The sequence below is a fragment of the Mirounga leonina genome, unplaced genomic scaffold (genome assembly GCF_011800145.1).
Source record: "Mirounga leonina isolate KUSES-001 unplaced genomic scaffold, KU_Mleo_1.0 Mir_101595, whole genome shotgun sequence".
In the NCBI taxonomy this organism is placed as follows: Eukaryota; Metazoa; Chordata; class Mammalia; order Carnivora; family Phocidae; genus Mirounga; species Mirounga leonina.
Genome location: NW_023270158.1, coordinates 2,675,858 through 2,690,879, shown reverse-complemented (window position 1 = coordinate 2,690,879; position 15,022 = coordinate 2,675,858). Strand labels below are relative to the sequence as shown.

General features: G+C 41.8%; 1 protein-coding gene across 1 annotated transcript in view; it reads right to left on the bottom strand.

Moving 5' to 3' along the window:
* Positions 1 to 12,354, bottom strand: part of SYAP1 (synapse associated protein 1) — a 29,405-nt gene extending 17,051 nt beyond the window's left edge. Inside the window, exons 1-4 of the mRNA XM_035000199.1 lie at positions 12,032 to 12,354; positions 5,491 to 5,609; positions 4,440 to 4,506; positions 693 to 766 (exon numbers count right to left, since the gene is read on the bottom strand). Coding sequence (XP_034856090.1) covers positions 693 to 766; positions 4,440 to 4,506; positions 5,491 to 5,609; positions 12,032 to 12,224 — 453 coding nt within the window. The 5' untranslated portion in view covers positions 12,225 to 12,354. The remainder of the gene's footprint in view (positions 1 to 692; positions 767 to 4,439; positions 4,507 to 5,490; positions 5,610 to 12,031) is intronic.
* Positions 12,355 to 15,022: the final 2,668 nt, after the last annotated feature.

Below are 15,022 nucleotides of genomic sequence, written 5' to 3'. Positions count from 1 at the left end.
CCTATGCCAGGCAGGCTCCTGGGTGCTAAGGACAGAGATCAAAGCCAGTTTCTGCCCGCTAAGAATGCACAGCCCAGTGGAAACACATGTTAAGTAGTGAGGGTCACATCTGGGAGTCACATCCTCACGCCTGTATATGGCGATAAAAGCTCCTATCTACCTCACAGATGTGCGTGAAGCTCAAAGGAGATAATGCGTAAGAAAGTTCTTTCTGAAACTGTCAGGTGCTACACAATTGTTAACTGGTATCACTGCGTTCCCTCTGAAGTCTTGAGAGAAATTTTTGTGGGCCAGCACAGAATATTTTATATTTTTTTAAATTTCAGTTTCAAATATATATAACAGTTAAAGAGAAAATTTAGAATACCATCTTTTCATTCAGACAAACTAGAATGCTATCTACAAAATTTATATGATAGCATATCTCAAAGATTATCTTAGTAACAAAAGAATCCTTTTAAGGCTGAAAGAATTATTTTGTGTAATAGATTATACTTTACCATTAATAAAAAAGAACTTAAAGAGAAGCAGGTTAAAACTGGAGGGGGGAGACTTAGGGGGAAAAAACAGTGAAAGTTGATGTGTACAGTCCTAACATCTCAAAACATTTAAAAAACTGTATAGAAGAAAAACTAAGGATAAAATCACAATAGGAAGAAAGTATTTCTACACAGGGAATCACAGATACTTACAGCTGATAAGGCCAAGATTTGTTGTTGAATTGTTTCTTCATCATTACTATCAACCCATGGGGGTACTGCTGCTTCTAAAGGTTTTTAATAACAAAGAAAAGAGAAAAACAGCTTACAAGGGTTACATTGCAATCCGTGGTTTGAAAGAATGAGAAAGTTTCCATATAATCATTTTAGCAATTTACTAACAAGTTCCAAACACGAACATTCATCATAATTCCCAGACGTGATGTATGACTAAAGCAAGTAAGCATTTGGTAAAAAAAAATTACTTAAGTAATATGGTGGAGAAATGGACAAGACCTTGACCAGGTGACCCAAATCATCATCACTAATGAGAAAGAGATGGCCACTGTAGGCCTCCAGATGTGATATCCTGAGGAGGTCACATCATCATCTATGTAGTATTCTGGCCAAGAATGCATGATCTGAATCTAATCATGAGGAAATATCAGCCAAAGCCCAACTGAGGAATGGTTTATTTAAAAAAAGGAGTGGGGGAGGGGCGCCTGGGTGGCTCAGTCGGTTAAGTGTCTGCCTTTGGCTCAAGTCATGATCCCAGAGTCCTGGGATAGAGCCCCACATCGGGCTCCCTGCTCAGTGGGGAGTCTGCTTCTCATTCTCCCTCTGCCCCTCCCCCTGCTGGTGCGCTCTCTCTCTAATAAACAAAGTCTTAAAAAAAAAAGGGGGGGGAGTATCCTTCCAAAACATTAATGTCCTAAAAGACAAAGACCACGGAAATGTTGCAGATTAAAGGAGGCTAAGACACATGACAAAAGCTACAATACTGTACCCTAGACTGCATGCTGTATTGAGGGGGAAAATGTACAAAGGACATTACTGAGTCAATTGACAAAATTAGAATATGCACATTATATCAATGTTATATTTCCTAAAGCTGATAACTGGATTGTGTAAGATAATATACCTAATTCTTAAGAAACACACACTGAGTGGAACAGAAAAGACAAGACACACAGAGTGAGAAAGAGTAAAGGATAAGGCAGATGGAATAAAACCAACAATCTAGGTAGAGGGTGTCGGGGGTGTTCTCAGTACTCCTTTTATACTTGCAAATTTCTGTAAATTGAAATAAAAAGTTCTTTTTAAAACGTCACTGTACTTAATTTATGACAAAAGGTGATAAGCAATTAGGAACTGAGAAAAGGGTTGTCAGGACTGAAAGCAAATGAAGAAAGAAATGGCAAATCAGCAGCAATAAACAATAGGGCCAGGATCTACAAAAGACACGTTGTCTTTGGGGCTCACAAGAAAAAGGAGGAGTACAACTCAAGCAAGCTTATAATGCCAGAAAACAAATGGCAACCACTGAGAGGTGAGTCCCAGGGGTTTTCTGCGGAGACCTGGGAGCTGATCTTGGTCTAGGAGGAATTCAGTGGTGGATGTGTGTAGGGGGTATTCAGAGGGAGCAGCAAGTGTGAAAGAGTGGAGACAAAGCCTGTGAGTATTTTGCTCATCTGAGCAGCTCTACCATCTGAACCAGGGCAGGGCAAGAGGGCAGAGCCAAGGCTGTGGAGGTGGGAGGTCAGCACGAAGACAGACATGCAGGGGGGTCCTAATATTTTCGCCAAAACAACCTCCCTTTCTATCATGTTGCAAAAGTCCAATGGAAGAGACATCCTATCGTGTACCAGCTGATAGAAAAGTTATGTGCATGTGTGGATAGACATGTGGACAGACAGACACCTGGCTCATTCTTTGGCTCATCCTAGGCAAGCAAATGTGGCAATTATAATCCAAATTCTGTTAACTATAAGATAAAATAAACCTATTTTCTTTTTTTTTTTTTAAGAATTTATTTATTTATTTGACAGAGAGAGACACAGCGAGAGAGGGAACACAAGCAGGGGGAGTGGGAGAGGGAGAAGCAGGCTTCCCGCAGAGCAGGGAGCCCGATGCGGGGCTCGATCCCAGGACCCTGGGATCATGACCTGAGTCGAAGGCAGGCGCTTAATGACTGAGCCACCCAGGCACCCCTAAACATATTTTCATACTTAAAAAAAATCGGGTAAAGCCCTTTCAAAACTTTTTTTCCAGGCCTCTCGTCACGGTCCTTGTAGATGGACCTCTCAGCTGACCTCACTCTCCCTGAAATTCTCCCCTCTCTGGGCTTCCATTGCTTCTCTCTCCTAACTGTTCTATCTCAGGTAAATGGGCAGTTTTGTGTTTGTTTGTCTGTTTTTTAAATGGCAGGTTTGTTTCATCACTTAACAGCTGAGCAACCTTCAGCAAATCACTTAACCTTGCTAATCCTTCCTTTTACTAAAGAAGATACTGTACATAAAGTACCCGCCACTTAGCAGGTGTTCAGGAACTGTCAATTTCTCCCGTTCCTCCCTTCCCCTCAACACTATATCTCTGCTCAGCTCTCTTCATGTTTGACACACTTTTCACTGAGGTCACCTACTCTCATGGTTTTTACATGACTTGACTAATAATCTCTACTGGCAGATGGAATTCTCCATGCTTCAAATAGGAATCAACTGCTGCTGCTGGACCCCATTCAGTTAATTTAGACCAGTGGTAACCAAAAGAACTTTCTGCAATGATGGAAATGTTCCAGGTTTGCATTGTCCAATATGGAAGCCGCTAGCTCCCATGCGGCTGTTGGGCCCTTGAAATGTGACTAGTGCAACTGAGCAAGGGCATTTTCCTGATATGCCACCTGCATTCCCTTCCCTGCTTCTGTACATGTTCCTCTCACCTGGGCACCTCAAAACTGAGAGTACCTTCAATCCTTTCACCCTACTCCCTCCAAGTTCCTATCTCAGAGACTGCAACCAACTCCTACCCCAAGTCTCTAAGCCAGGATCACTTGCACTGCTTCCCACACTGCTTCCCACGAATCACGAAGGTATGCTAATTTGTACAGAGTATTTGTCCCAAAGATCTGCTTTATACTTTGAGTTTACCTAGGCATGACAATGCCTGACTCACCACACGACTAACTAGCTCTTTTTGAATTTGTGGCACTGCTCAAACTGATCAAATTATTTCACCCTTTTGCCAAATTCAAAGACATGAGGCCAGTTTTGTGTTTGAGTACATCCAAACAGCAAAAGTAGACATTCTGAGACCCAATAACTATCAAACATTTAAACGAGCACTTGTCAGTAAAGAAATGTATTGAGGGGTGCCTGGGTGGCTCAGTATGTTAAGCGTCTGACTTCGGCTCAGGTCATGATCTCAGGGTCCTGGGATCGAGCCCCACATCGGGCTCCCTGCTCTTTCTCTAAATAAATAAATAAAATCTTTTTTTAAAAAAGGAAAAAAGAAATGTATTGAGTAATTTCCCACAACACCTCGTGACTTTTCACAGCCCGCTGTCACTCCGCTGGAAAGCTCTTTCATTTTTTCCTCCCGAAGAGAATGGGAAGGAAGCCAACTTTTGCTAAGTGCCTATTATGTGTACATCACACATTGTGCTGGACATGTTCTAAACTGAGAAATGAAAGCTCACTCTCTTTCAGAGCCAGCTCCCAGAGGGGTTGTCACCCGCTGGTCTCACCCTCCATCCCAGCCACAGGGAACAATATCCTTCCTTCCTTTAAAGCACAAAGGTTTATGAGCTTGTCTCCCCGACTAGTCTTTGTGCTACCGAAGGATGGGGCTGTTACTTACACAGTTTTGTATCGTCAGAGCCTTAGTGTGGTGTCTGGCACATTAACAGGTGCTCAATAAAATCTGGCAGGTAAGTACGTCGTGTACAAAAAACATGTATCATACCTGACTTTTTGGTAAGCTGTTCCTCAACAAATTTTTTCTGTTCCTTCTGAAAATCTCCTATAATTGTCTGTTAAAAAATATATAAAGAGTCAAGTTACTTTGAGAACTTTATTATTAGAAAAGAATTACATTTAAGATTTGTGAAGTCAGGAGATATTTTATTAATTTTCTTCATATAAAACAGTTAAAAAAGTAATACTTCCCCCTTTCCCCAACAAACAGAAATTCAACATTTCTGAATTTCAAGTATACAACTCTTTTATGATGGATTATCTTTTCAAATGCAAAGGTAAAATGAGTTAAAAACTGAATTTTTGCTTTATTCCAAAAAAAACAATAAAAGCCAAGTCAAATCTCATTCTAACAAATAGTACACATAACAAAGCATCTAAATAACAAGCTATCTAAAGTTTAATTGATGACCTCCTTAGTTCAAATAATTCCCAACATAAATGAAATTCCCTGGGCCTGGACCCTACCACTGTAGGAAATTAACAAACTTACTTAAAAGTGTAATTCCTGGGGCGCCTGGGTGGCTCAGTTGTTAAGCGTCTGCCTTCGGCTCAGGCCATGATCCCAGGGTCCTGGAATCGAGTCCCACATCGGGCTCCCTGCTCAGCAGGAAACCTGCTTCTCCCTCTCCCACTCCCCCTGCTTGTGTTCCCTCTCTTGCTATCTCTCTCTGTGTCAAATAAATAAATAAAATCTTTAAAAAAAAAAAGTGTAATTCCTAATGGGCTAGGACTTTAAACACTTAAATGAATGACTCAAAGGCATAAATATTTGGAAACAGTTATAGTTTAAAATTAAATTCACAATATAAAAAGTTTAGTATTACCCAAAAGTATCAGTGTATTTTAGAATATATTAAAATTAAAACCAAGGTTATTTAAATCATAGCTACTTCTTACACAAAAAGAGAAAAAAAAACCCCAAGAATCTCAAAACAATATTTTTACCAGAATATGATATCCTACTTGGGTTGATAAAGTTAATAAAAAGGGATAATTATATTAGCTGCTAATCAATTTCAAAAGATGTTTAAATGTACCTTATCAATGATGTCATCTATTTTTCCTTCTTCTACTGATTTCTTTATTGTTTGTGCGGTTTCAGCAACTGATTCAGTTATCTTTTTTGTAGCAGCAGTTGCAAAGCTAAACAGATAGTCTGTAAAGAATAAAAGACAGTCTATGCTCCATTCAAGTACAATGGTTATTATATTTGTGATTGTCCCTTAAAGAGCTCTCACGGGAATCTTAAACCACAGGGCACGATTCTTGTTAACTAGGACTTCAAACACTGATAGCACTGACAGTACTTCACTTTCTGGGTGGACTAGCCATCCATACCAGGCCTTTAATTAATCTCTTTCAAAGAGTGCTAGCATTCTCCCACCCCTTCTCCCCCAGTAGCTGTTTCAGACTTGTGTTGCCCTTCTCCAGTCTCTCATTTTAATTTATCTCAGTAGATAATCTCCCTTCCAACAAATAAGATCAAGGCTCCCTTTCACTTTCCTTCCTTTCCAGACCCTAAATATCCTATTTTATTTTCTCCTTCCCTCTTGTTCAAAGAAAACATGCCCTTCCTTCCCTAGATTAAGCCATCCCATAGTAAATCTGGAGGAATTTTTAATAAATAGGAATCTTGGCAAGCCCTAATATAAACATAAATCCTTAACCTAATAATAATGAGCAAATATGCAGAATAAGATTAAAACTGGAACACGTAGGGGCACCTGGGAGGCTCAGTCGTTAAGTGCCTGCCTTTCAGCTCAGGTCATGATCCCAGGGTCTTGGGATCAAGCCCTGCATCAGGTTCCCTGCTCAGCGGAAAGCCTGCTTCTCCCTCTGCTTCCCCTGCTTGTGCTCTTTCTGTGTCAAATAAATAAATAAAATCTTTAAAAATAAATAAATAAAAATAAAAACAAAACTGGAACACACGAACTTTCATCTTTACAAAACAAAGCAAAAGCACAAATTTAACTTTCCTGAAAACTTGAAAAGACACAAGTATCAAGGCTCTATTGCAACTATAACATAAAGGTCTGTACATAGACAAATATTGTTTCTAAGTCCACACTGTATACAATGTAGGCTGCAGGAAGCAACCTCAGGCAGGTTCTGAAGCTGGACTTGCTAGGGGATGCTCCTGGGCAACTGGCCTTCCAATCTCATCTAGTGGGAAATACTCTCCTAAGTTAGGGCAGTCTTGCCTCTGCTACTTGCACCTGCTGAGGGGCAGGGAGGTTGACTCTCTCAACACTCAGGCGGGGGGAAACCCAGATAAGAATGGCAAAGGGAGCTTGGCACACCAGATTAAACCCTCACTGGTGGCTGGTATCTCTTCCAGAGAATCAGGCAACTTGTACTGCTATCTGGGAGCAGTACTATCTGCCAATCTGAATGACCCTCTCTCCCACTTTCTGTAGCCTTTACCATAAACAGTCTACTTTCTCCCATTGTGTTTGGTGGCGTTTACCTGTCGGTGATGTCAACAGCCCATTGTGACTATACCACAGGATACTACTTGCCTCTGGTTTCATTCTCACCATTCTTCCCCCTCCTATTCCACATTCATATGACCCCAAGAAATTCTTGAGTACCTCCAAGGAGGTCTCAGATACATTATTCCTTGGTTTGAAACACTTTTATCTGGCCAACTCTACATATACTGTGGGTCTCCGCTTACACAGATAGCACTTCTCAGGCAATGTTCCCTGGCTCCTTGACTAGAGCAGGAGCTCCTGAGATGTGTTCCCTCAGCACCTGTGTTGCTAGACCAACAATATTCATGACACTCTACTGATTACTTGGTGGCTCAGTCTTCTCAGTTAAACTGAAGGCCCATCCTAAGTCCCACTGGGGCAGGGACCAAGGTTGTCTGATTCACCACTGTATCCACAATGAGTGACCAGTAAGTACTTGCTAGATGGATGAATGGGGAGCAACATAATAGTGCTGAGTTTTAGGGCGGTCCCTCATTTCTCTTTGGTTATGACTAGTCTATTTACAAAGTGGTATGATAAATTGGGTAGACAGCCAGATTATTTTGTAAAAATATTCTTTGCTGACAGTCTAAGAAATCTAAAGTTCTAAAAGAGCAGGGTTCCTTTTAAGATTTTCTCAGGAGAATGTTTTTAATTAGAATCATCATTTTTATTCTAAGGAGGACTGCCATTTAAAAACTGGTATTTTGGGGTGCCTGGCTTAATCTGAAGAGCGTGTGACTGTGGATCTTGGGGTCATGAGTTCGAGCCCCACACTGGGTGTAGGGATTACTTAAATAAATAAATAAACTTAAAAAAATAAAAACTGGTTATTTTAGCATAATAATCTCAATTCTCAGATTTTAATGACTCCAAGAGTGGAGTACACTGAACACAGAGAACGCTGGAGGAAATATAGTTCTTGCCCTCAAGGAATGTCCATTTCTAAACAAACAAGCCAATAAAAGGCTCAAAGACAAGAGAAGCAAGAATAATCATTCAACAGAGGCACTCAGAGAAGGGAGGGAGAAGGTCTCCCAAGAGTAATTAGAGAGTGCGATGGATTCCGAGGTCAGAGGGAGTGGGGTGTGGGAAAGCATGATAGGAGATTTTCAGGTAAGAAGCTCATAAAGATGAGAAGTGGTTTATTAATTTTGCAAATTAATATATTGGATGACACTAAGTTAAAGACAGTTTTTATTAAGTGGTTAGAAAAAATTGAGACTAAGATAAGAGTTAACAGGAAGTAATAGGAGTACAATGTCCACTTCAGGAACATAGGCACAAAGAGGTCTGAACTAAAGCAGCAACCAAAGAAGAAAAGGAAGACTAAGTAAAATGGCTCTCGGTGAGTATGACGACACAGCCTTATGGAAGGAGAGGGCAAACTGCTAACAATGAAAGTAGTCATTTTAATCTCACAATCATCCTGGGAAGAATAGGTATAATCTGCCCAGTTTACAGATAGGTAAGCCAAGGCTCACAGAGGATAAATGATTTGCCCATTAAGATAGTGGCAGACTCTGCTGACTGCCTATCCAATGCCTAGCCCCTTCCTTCTTGCCAAAACAACCCCCATTTTGGTGGGTGCTCATCAAACCTAGGGGTGGTCTTGGGAACTTCCGACATAATCAAGGTCTTCTCATTATGCCTCTGTTGGATTCTCTGTAACTTGCAGCTGAATTTTCTATAATTTGCAAATGGTATCACAATAAAGACAACAATGCACGAAACTCAAACATAAGCTATCTGCTTCTAACTGGCAAGCTTGTGCCCCAAATCCATACTGCCTCATCTCATATGAGCAAGTGACAAGGGCTTACAGAACTGAATGGAATGATAAGGATAAAGGAAAGTGGGAAGGTTCTCAAAGGTCAGAAAAAGCATACATTTGTCAGAGTAAAAAGAATAAAGAGATTAAGGCTTGCTGCTAGAATAAGAAAATAAGGAGCAGATAGTGGTTTCTAAGGCAAAGCCTTAGAAAACCAATATTCTTAAGCCATTGCTGGTTAACTTTTCAAAAATACTGTATTTCATACAATTTGAGCATCTTCATGTTGGAAGGGGCTTTTAGAGGTTACCTAATTGAACCTCTTATCCAGGTAGCCCTACTTCCAGGGATGGGGAGCACATGACTTCAAAGTGTAGCCAATTATTACTGTTATCCCCCTCTAATTAGAAAATCCTTTTCATTTTCCTTGTCATTCCTACCTCTCAGATTTAGATTTATCCTCTTAAGTAACATAGAATGACTTTTCTACAAAAAAACTTTCAGAATTTTGAGCAATGCCCCAAGTTTCTTCTTCAAGCTAAAATCCCCAGTTCTCTTTATTATTGTTTATAAGATGTGGGATCCAAGCTCTTGACCATTTGCACTGCCCTCCCTCATGGTAAACCTGGGTTTGTCATCAGAACTGAATCAGTTATTTTACTTCTGTATTGAAGCAGACATGTATTTTCCTACATACACACTAACTTTTGGGGCCTTCTTAGTTTTGTAAACTAAGCAAGTTAGGCATCTAGAACTTGAAATGCACTTTCCTTACAGAAAAAGAGGATGGCCTAATTAATACAGTTCCACTGCAAATACTAAGAGCACTTTTCAAAGAAGAGGAGGTTGTCCTTCCTCCATTTCTGGGCATGGACTGGCCTTAGAGACGGTTTTGAAAAAACCAAAGCTCATTTTTGGCCATCCTCCCACTTATTTAAACTGTGCAAATGACTCATGTATTTAACACTCTCAGAGGTATGGATTTTTTTTTTTAAAGGAAGAGTACAGAAAAAGCTTCAATTTGGTCGACTTTAACAAAAATCAAGCAACCAATCTGTGCTGAATTAGAAGTTACTTTGGGGCATGAGGCCTTCAGGGAGGTAGGGAGGAGCTCTTCTGTGAGTTCCCTTATAAACTGCCCTCCTTCTGAAGCAGGTAATCCTAGGAGGCCAGAGTTTATCAGGAAGAAGGACCAAGGATGGGAAGGTTCGGTTTTGGGTGAGGGAGTGGAATCTAGGCCTGGGTGTCCACCATTTGTAACTGGTGAGTTGCCTAAATTTACAAATAGATCACCATGAACCAGAAGTATTTAGGTAGTATTGAGTGTAAGAGCCCACGTAGATTTTAAAAGGCTAAAGAAATGAATCTACGTAGTGGGAGTCGGGCTCAGAGGCACCTAATTTCAGTTTTTAAGAGAGGAGTCTTTTTGGGGCACCTGGGTGGCTCAGTTGATTAAGCCTCTGCCTTCGGCTCAGGTCATGATCTCAGGGAGGTCCTGGGATCAAGCCCCGGGGCTTCCTGCTCAGCAGGGAGTCTGCTTCTCTCTCTCTCCCCCTCCCCACAGCTCATTCTCTCTCTCTAAAATAAATAAAAACAACCTTTAAAAAAAGAGAGGGGGGAGTCTTTTTAGATAACATATAGGGCACCTGGGTGGCTCAGTTGGTTAAGCGTCTGCCTTTGGCTCAGGTCATGATCCCGGGGTCTTGGGATCGGGCCCCACGTCTCTGCTCAGCGGGGAGTCTGCTTCTCCCTCTCCCTCTGCCCCTCCCCCTGCTCTCTCAAATAAATAAATAAAATCTTTAAAAAAATAAGTAAATACAAACGTGAGGTTTCAAGTTGACGATAAAGCCCTCGCTGTTTTAATAATTGACTTCTGGGGTGCCTGGCGGGCTCAGTCACTAGAGGATGTGACTCTTGATCTCAGGGTTGTGAGTTCAAGCCCCATGTTAGGCATAGGAAATTAGTTTAAAAAAAAAAAAAAGCGACTTTTGATAGTCCCCTGAAGATCAACGAAAATAGTTCTCTATGTTCTATGAAATGGAGTAAACACCCATACCCTGCTTTTCCTAACATGGTCCCACTTGTATCTATCTCAAATACCTAACATAGCCTTTCTGCTCTAGTCCAATTCATCTCACATCTTTTGAGTATTGCAAGCTCGTTTCTTCTCAGTTTTCTACACACAAAACAGTTGTTCCCTCTTTAGAGCTTTTGTTGCACAGCACTTAGTTTTATTTCTCTTGTGCACTGTTTGGGGACCTTGAGCTGAGATTCTGTACTGTCGTATCTTGAGATTATGTGTTTTCCCTGCCCCCTCCCCAAACTTCTTGAAATGTTAGAGCCCTTCTCATTCAAATATGTGTTTCTCCACTCTCAGGCTCCAGCCTCCCCTATGAACTGGTCTTTTAGTAGATTCTTAAAAAACACTTGCTAAATTTAGTATCTACCTTTGGTGCAGGTCTCTCACTTGTAGTGCAATCTGCTTTAGGCCCCACCTTCTCAAAGACGTTTTCTTTTATTATTTAAGCCCGCCAAGGTCTCCAGAATCAGAATTACCAGAGCTCTGTGTTTATTCTTCAAACCTACTACTTTTACTCTCCTCCCTAACTAGACTGGCTTTCAAATTAGACAGACCTAGGTTCAAATTCCACATCTACTGCTTACTATCAGTGTAACTTTGAGCCAGTAACTCTGGGCTTGTTCTCCCAACTCACGGGGAGGTTTAACAGATTAAATGAGATATCGTTCATCAAACATCTAGTACCGAAACCTGCATCACAGACAAAAATGGACAGCTACTTTCCCGCCTTAAAAAAAAAATTCCACTGCACCTAAAAAGGAGACCAGCCTGAGGGAGGCCTTCGGTAACTCTTGCCCGCAATTTTACTTCGGACAACACACTGTGCCCTAAGGGCACAAAGGGCACTTTTCCAACCAACTAAAGTTCCCCAACGTCCCCCGTCATGGGGGTGGGCGTGTGGAGGTGAAAGCTGGAGAACTAAACAAAAAAGATCCCTTGTCAAACCTAAGGACGTCGAACCACACCGTTTTACGGAAGCCCTGGCTCCCAATGTTTACACACCTCGTAAAGACTGACCTGTCACCAGGAACTTCAGGCACAGGATTGACTGCTAGATGAAACTTCGGCCTTGCCCAGATCCTCATCAACCTCCCCTGTCCCAAGACGACCGAGTGACAGACACACCTTCCTCCCCTTCCACCCACCCCACACCCCCCAACCAGTCGGGTCCGCGCCCTCGGGCGTCAAGAGAAGGGAGCGGGCACCCCCCCCACACACACACACTCTGGTCCCGAGGGCCGGAGGAGACTCACTGCCGAGGCCTTTTGCCTGATGAAGGAGTTCCTGGTCCCCCGCTTGCCGCGGCTCCTCCTCTGCCGACTCTGACACCTCTTCGGAGCACTGCTGGGGTGGAGCGTCTCCCTCGACCTGCCCGTCTCCCTCAGATTGCCGGCCACTCGCCGCCGGCTGCTCCAAGCCAAGCCAACTGCTCAAACCCCGGAACATCCCGCCCGCGGGGCCGGTACAGCGGTCCCGGCCACCGGAGACCCTAACTTGCACTGCCTGCTCCCGACTCCACAATGCGCGTCTCCCAGGGAGATGGCCGGAAGTGCGGCCCTGGAGCAGCCTCTCTATCCGTCTCCCCGTCTCTATGGCCGCTCTGCCACCGCCCGCATGTATGTCATTTCCGCCAAAGGCCCCTCCCCCATTGGCTGTTTATTTCAGTAACTTTATGACGTGCGTGGAAAGCAGACAAAGGGTTTTCCCAGCGTAGTCCCGCCCGGTCCTCTCTCGTCCTTCCCCAGCTTTTCTAGGTGACTGACTCTGACGTGTAAACGGCGTTTCTGTCTCTCTAAGCAGCTTGGCTGCTGGCTTAGCCTCGCCTTTTCAGGTCCAGCTGGGCCGTCGCCGCAGAAATGGACGTCTGTAGCCCCTTTCTGAGTCCCAATCAAAATTGGCCCAGGGTCTCTAGGTCCAACGACTAATTTACAGGGAATACAGAGGACTAAGGAAAGTGTTAAAGGACACCATGGGATGCGGGCAGCAGAATTTAAGCTGTGAGAAACCACAGGACAAACGACCTTGTTTCTTTAAATAAATTGTAAGGAAGAGAGGGGAAGGGAAACCTATAGGTCAGAAATGTTTTAAGAGCCGTATTCCGTGGCAACCTGTGGATTTTATTTGGATCCTAATTCAAACAAACATTGGGGGGAAAAGTATGACGTTTATAAGAATTGGAAATTTGAGTACTGGATAGTTCATAAAATTAAGAAATTAAATTAAAATTTTAATTCTGGTAGAATACCCATAAAATTTAACATCTTAACCATTTTTAAGTGTACAGTTTAGTAGCGTTAAGTACATTCACATTGTGCAACCAATCTCCAGAAGTCTTTTCAAGTTGCAAAAATGAAACTGTACCCATTAAACAACTCCCCATTCTCTCATCTCACCAGCCCCTGGCACTCACCATTTTACTTTATGTCTCTATGAGTGTGACTACTCCAGGAACCTCATATAAGTGGAATCATACCATATTTGTCTTTTTGTGATTGGCTCATTTCACTTAGCAAATGTCCTTGATATTCATCCGTTCGTAGCATGTGTCAGAATTTTCTTAAAATTCTGCCTTTAAAAGGCTGTTTAAAAAGGCTGAATGATACTCTATTGCATGTATATACCACTTTTTGTTTATCCATTTATGTGTTGATGGACATAGGGATTGTTAATATTTAAATTGTGGTGATGGTGTTGTGTGTACTTAAAGGAGTTCTTCTCTTTTAGAGAGTCGTGCTGAGATGTTTACCAAAGAAATGATAGGATGTCTGTCATTTGCTTCAAATTAATACAGGAAGGGGGGCAGAAATGGGTAGGGATATAGATGAAACAAGCTTGGCCATGGTTTGACAGTTGTCCAAGCTGGTGGTTATACTTTTATGTCTGCTGCTCTGTACCTTTAATTTTTTCTGTAATAACATGTAAATGGAAAAAAAAAAACAAAACTGGTCAAGTGAACAACTACCCCTCCAGAGCAGGGAGTGCATGAACGGATTTCACAAGCATAGTCTTAAGCAATCTGTTGGCGAAGGACACCCATTATTCCTCCTCCTCTCACCTAGTTCCAGTGTCCTGTGGGAGTATGTGGGGACAGATTATGACAGATTCTGATTCTGATTTCCCTGCTCTCCAGTTTTCCAGCCTGAGTTATATTCACAATTCAGGTCCAGGATTTTGGCTTAATAAAGGCCAAACAACTTTATTGAGATATGATTCACATACCATATAATTAACCTATTTAAAGTGTACAATTCAATGGTTTCTGGTATATTACACTATTAATCTTTTAAATTGTGGTAAAATATATATAACATAAATCTGTTCTTTTAACTTTTTTTTTTTTTTTTAAAGCAGGCTGCACGTCTAGTGTGGACTCCAGTGCGGGGCTTGAATTCACGACCCTGAGATCAAGACCTGAGCTCAGCTAAGAGTTGGATGCTTAACCGACTGAGCCATCCAGATGCCCCCCATTTTAACTATTTTTAAGTGTACAGTTCAGTGGCATCAATGATATTCCAACCTGTTTTTAGAGTCTGGGTGTTGATTCAGCTTTGAAAGTCAGGAGACATCTTAGGACCAGTATTTTCTGGGATTTATGTCAGTAAGAACCTAAAAGTGGTCAACACTACTGAAAAGGGATATTTGTTTCAAGTATGATTGGCTTGAGCCCAGAATTTCAGTCAGAAGCCTAGAGGAATGAAGGTTCTAACATCACCATCTAATAGATGAATAACCTTGACCTGTTATTTGTCCTTTCTGCCCTTCAAGTTTCTTCACCTGCATAAATATAGTGCAGAGGTGGGGCCCAGCCCATTCAGCTCTACTTTTGCCTTATCTCCAGGAACACCCAAAACCACAGTAAAGGCTGTGTTCCCCAGGGAACAGACAGTTTTACAATGGTTCTGAAAGGTAGAATTCTTCAAAATAAAAGATTATAAGAGAGCACGAGCAATCAACTTAAGGACAGACTTTGTTTTCATCTCTTTTTTTATTCTTATTGCTATGCTGGTAGTGGGCCATGAAGAGGATATTCTTGTCCCACCCCAAATCAGTCAATCTGAATCCTGTTATCAAATTTGTTTTTCTGTTCAATTTTTTCCCCATTTTGGATTAATAATACAATAGTTATCATAATAATCCCTTTGTATTCACAAAATATCTTCCATCTGTTAGCTACATAGAGGAATAGAATAAGATAAGGATAAGGCCCCACATCCTGTGGTGAAGAATCTGGCTTTGGGGACAAA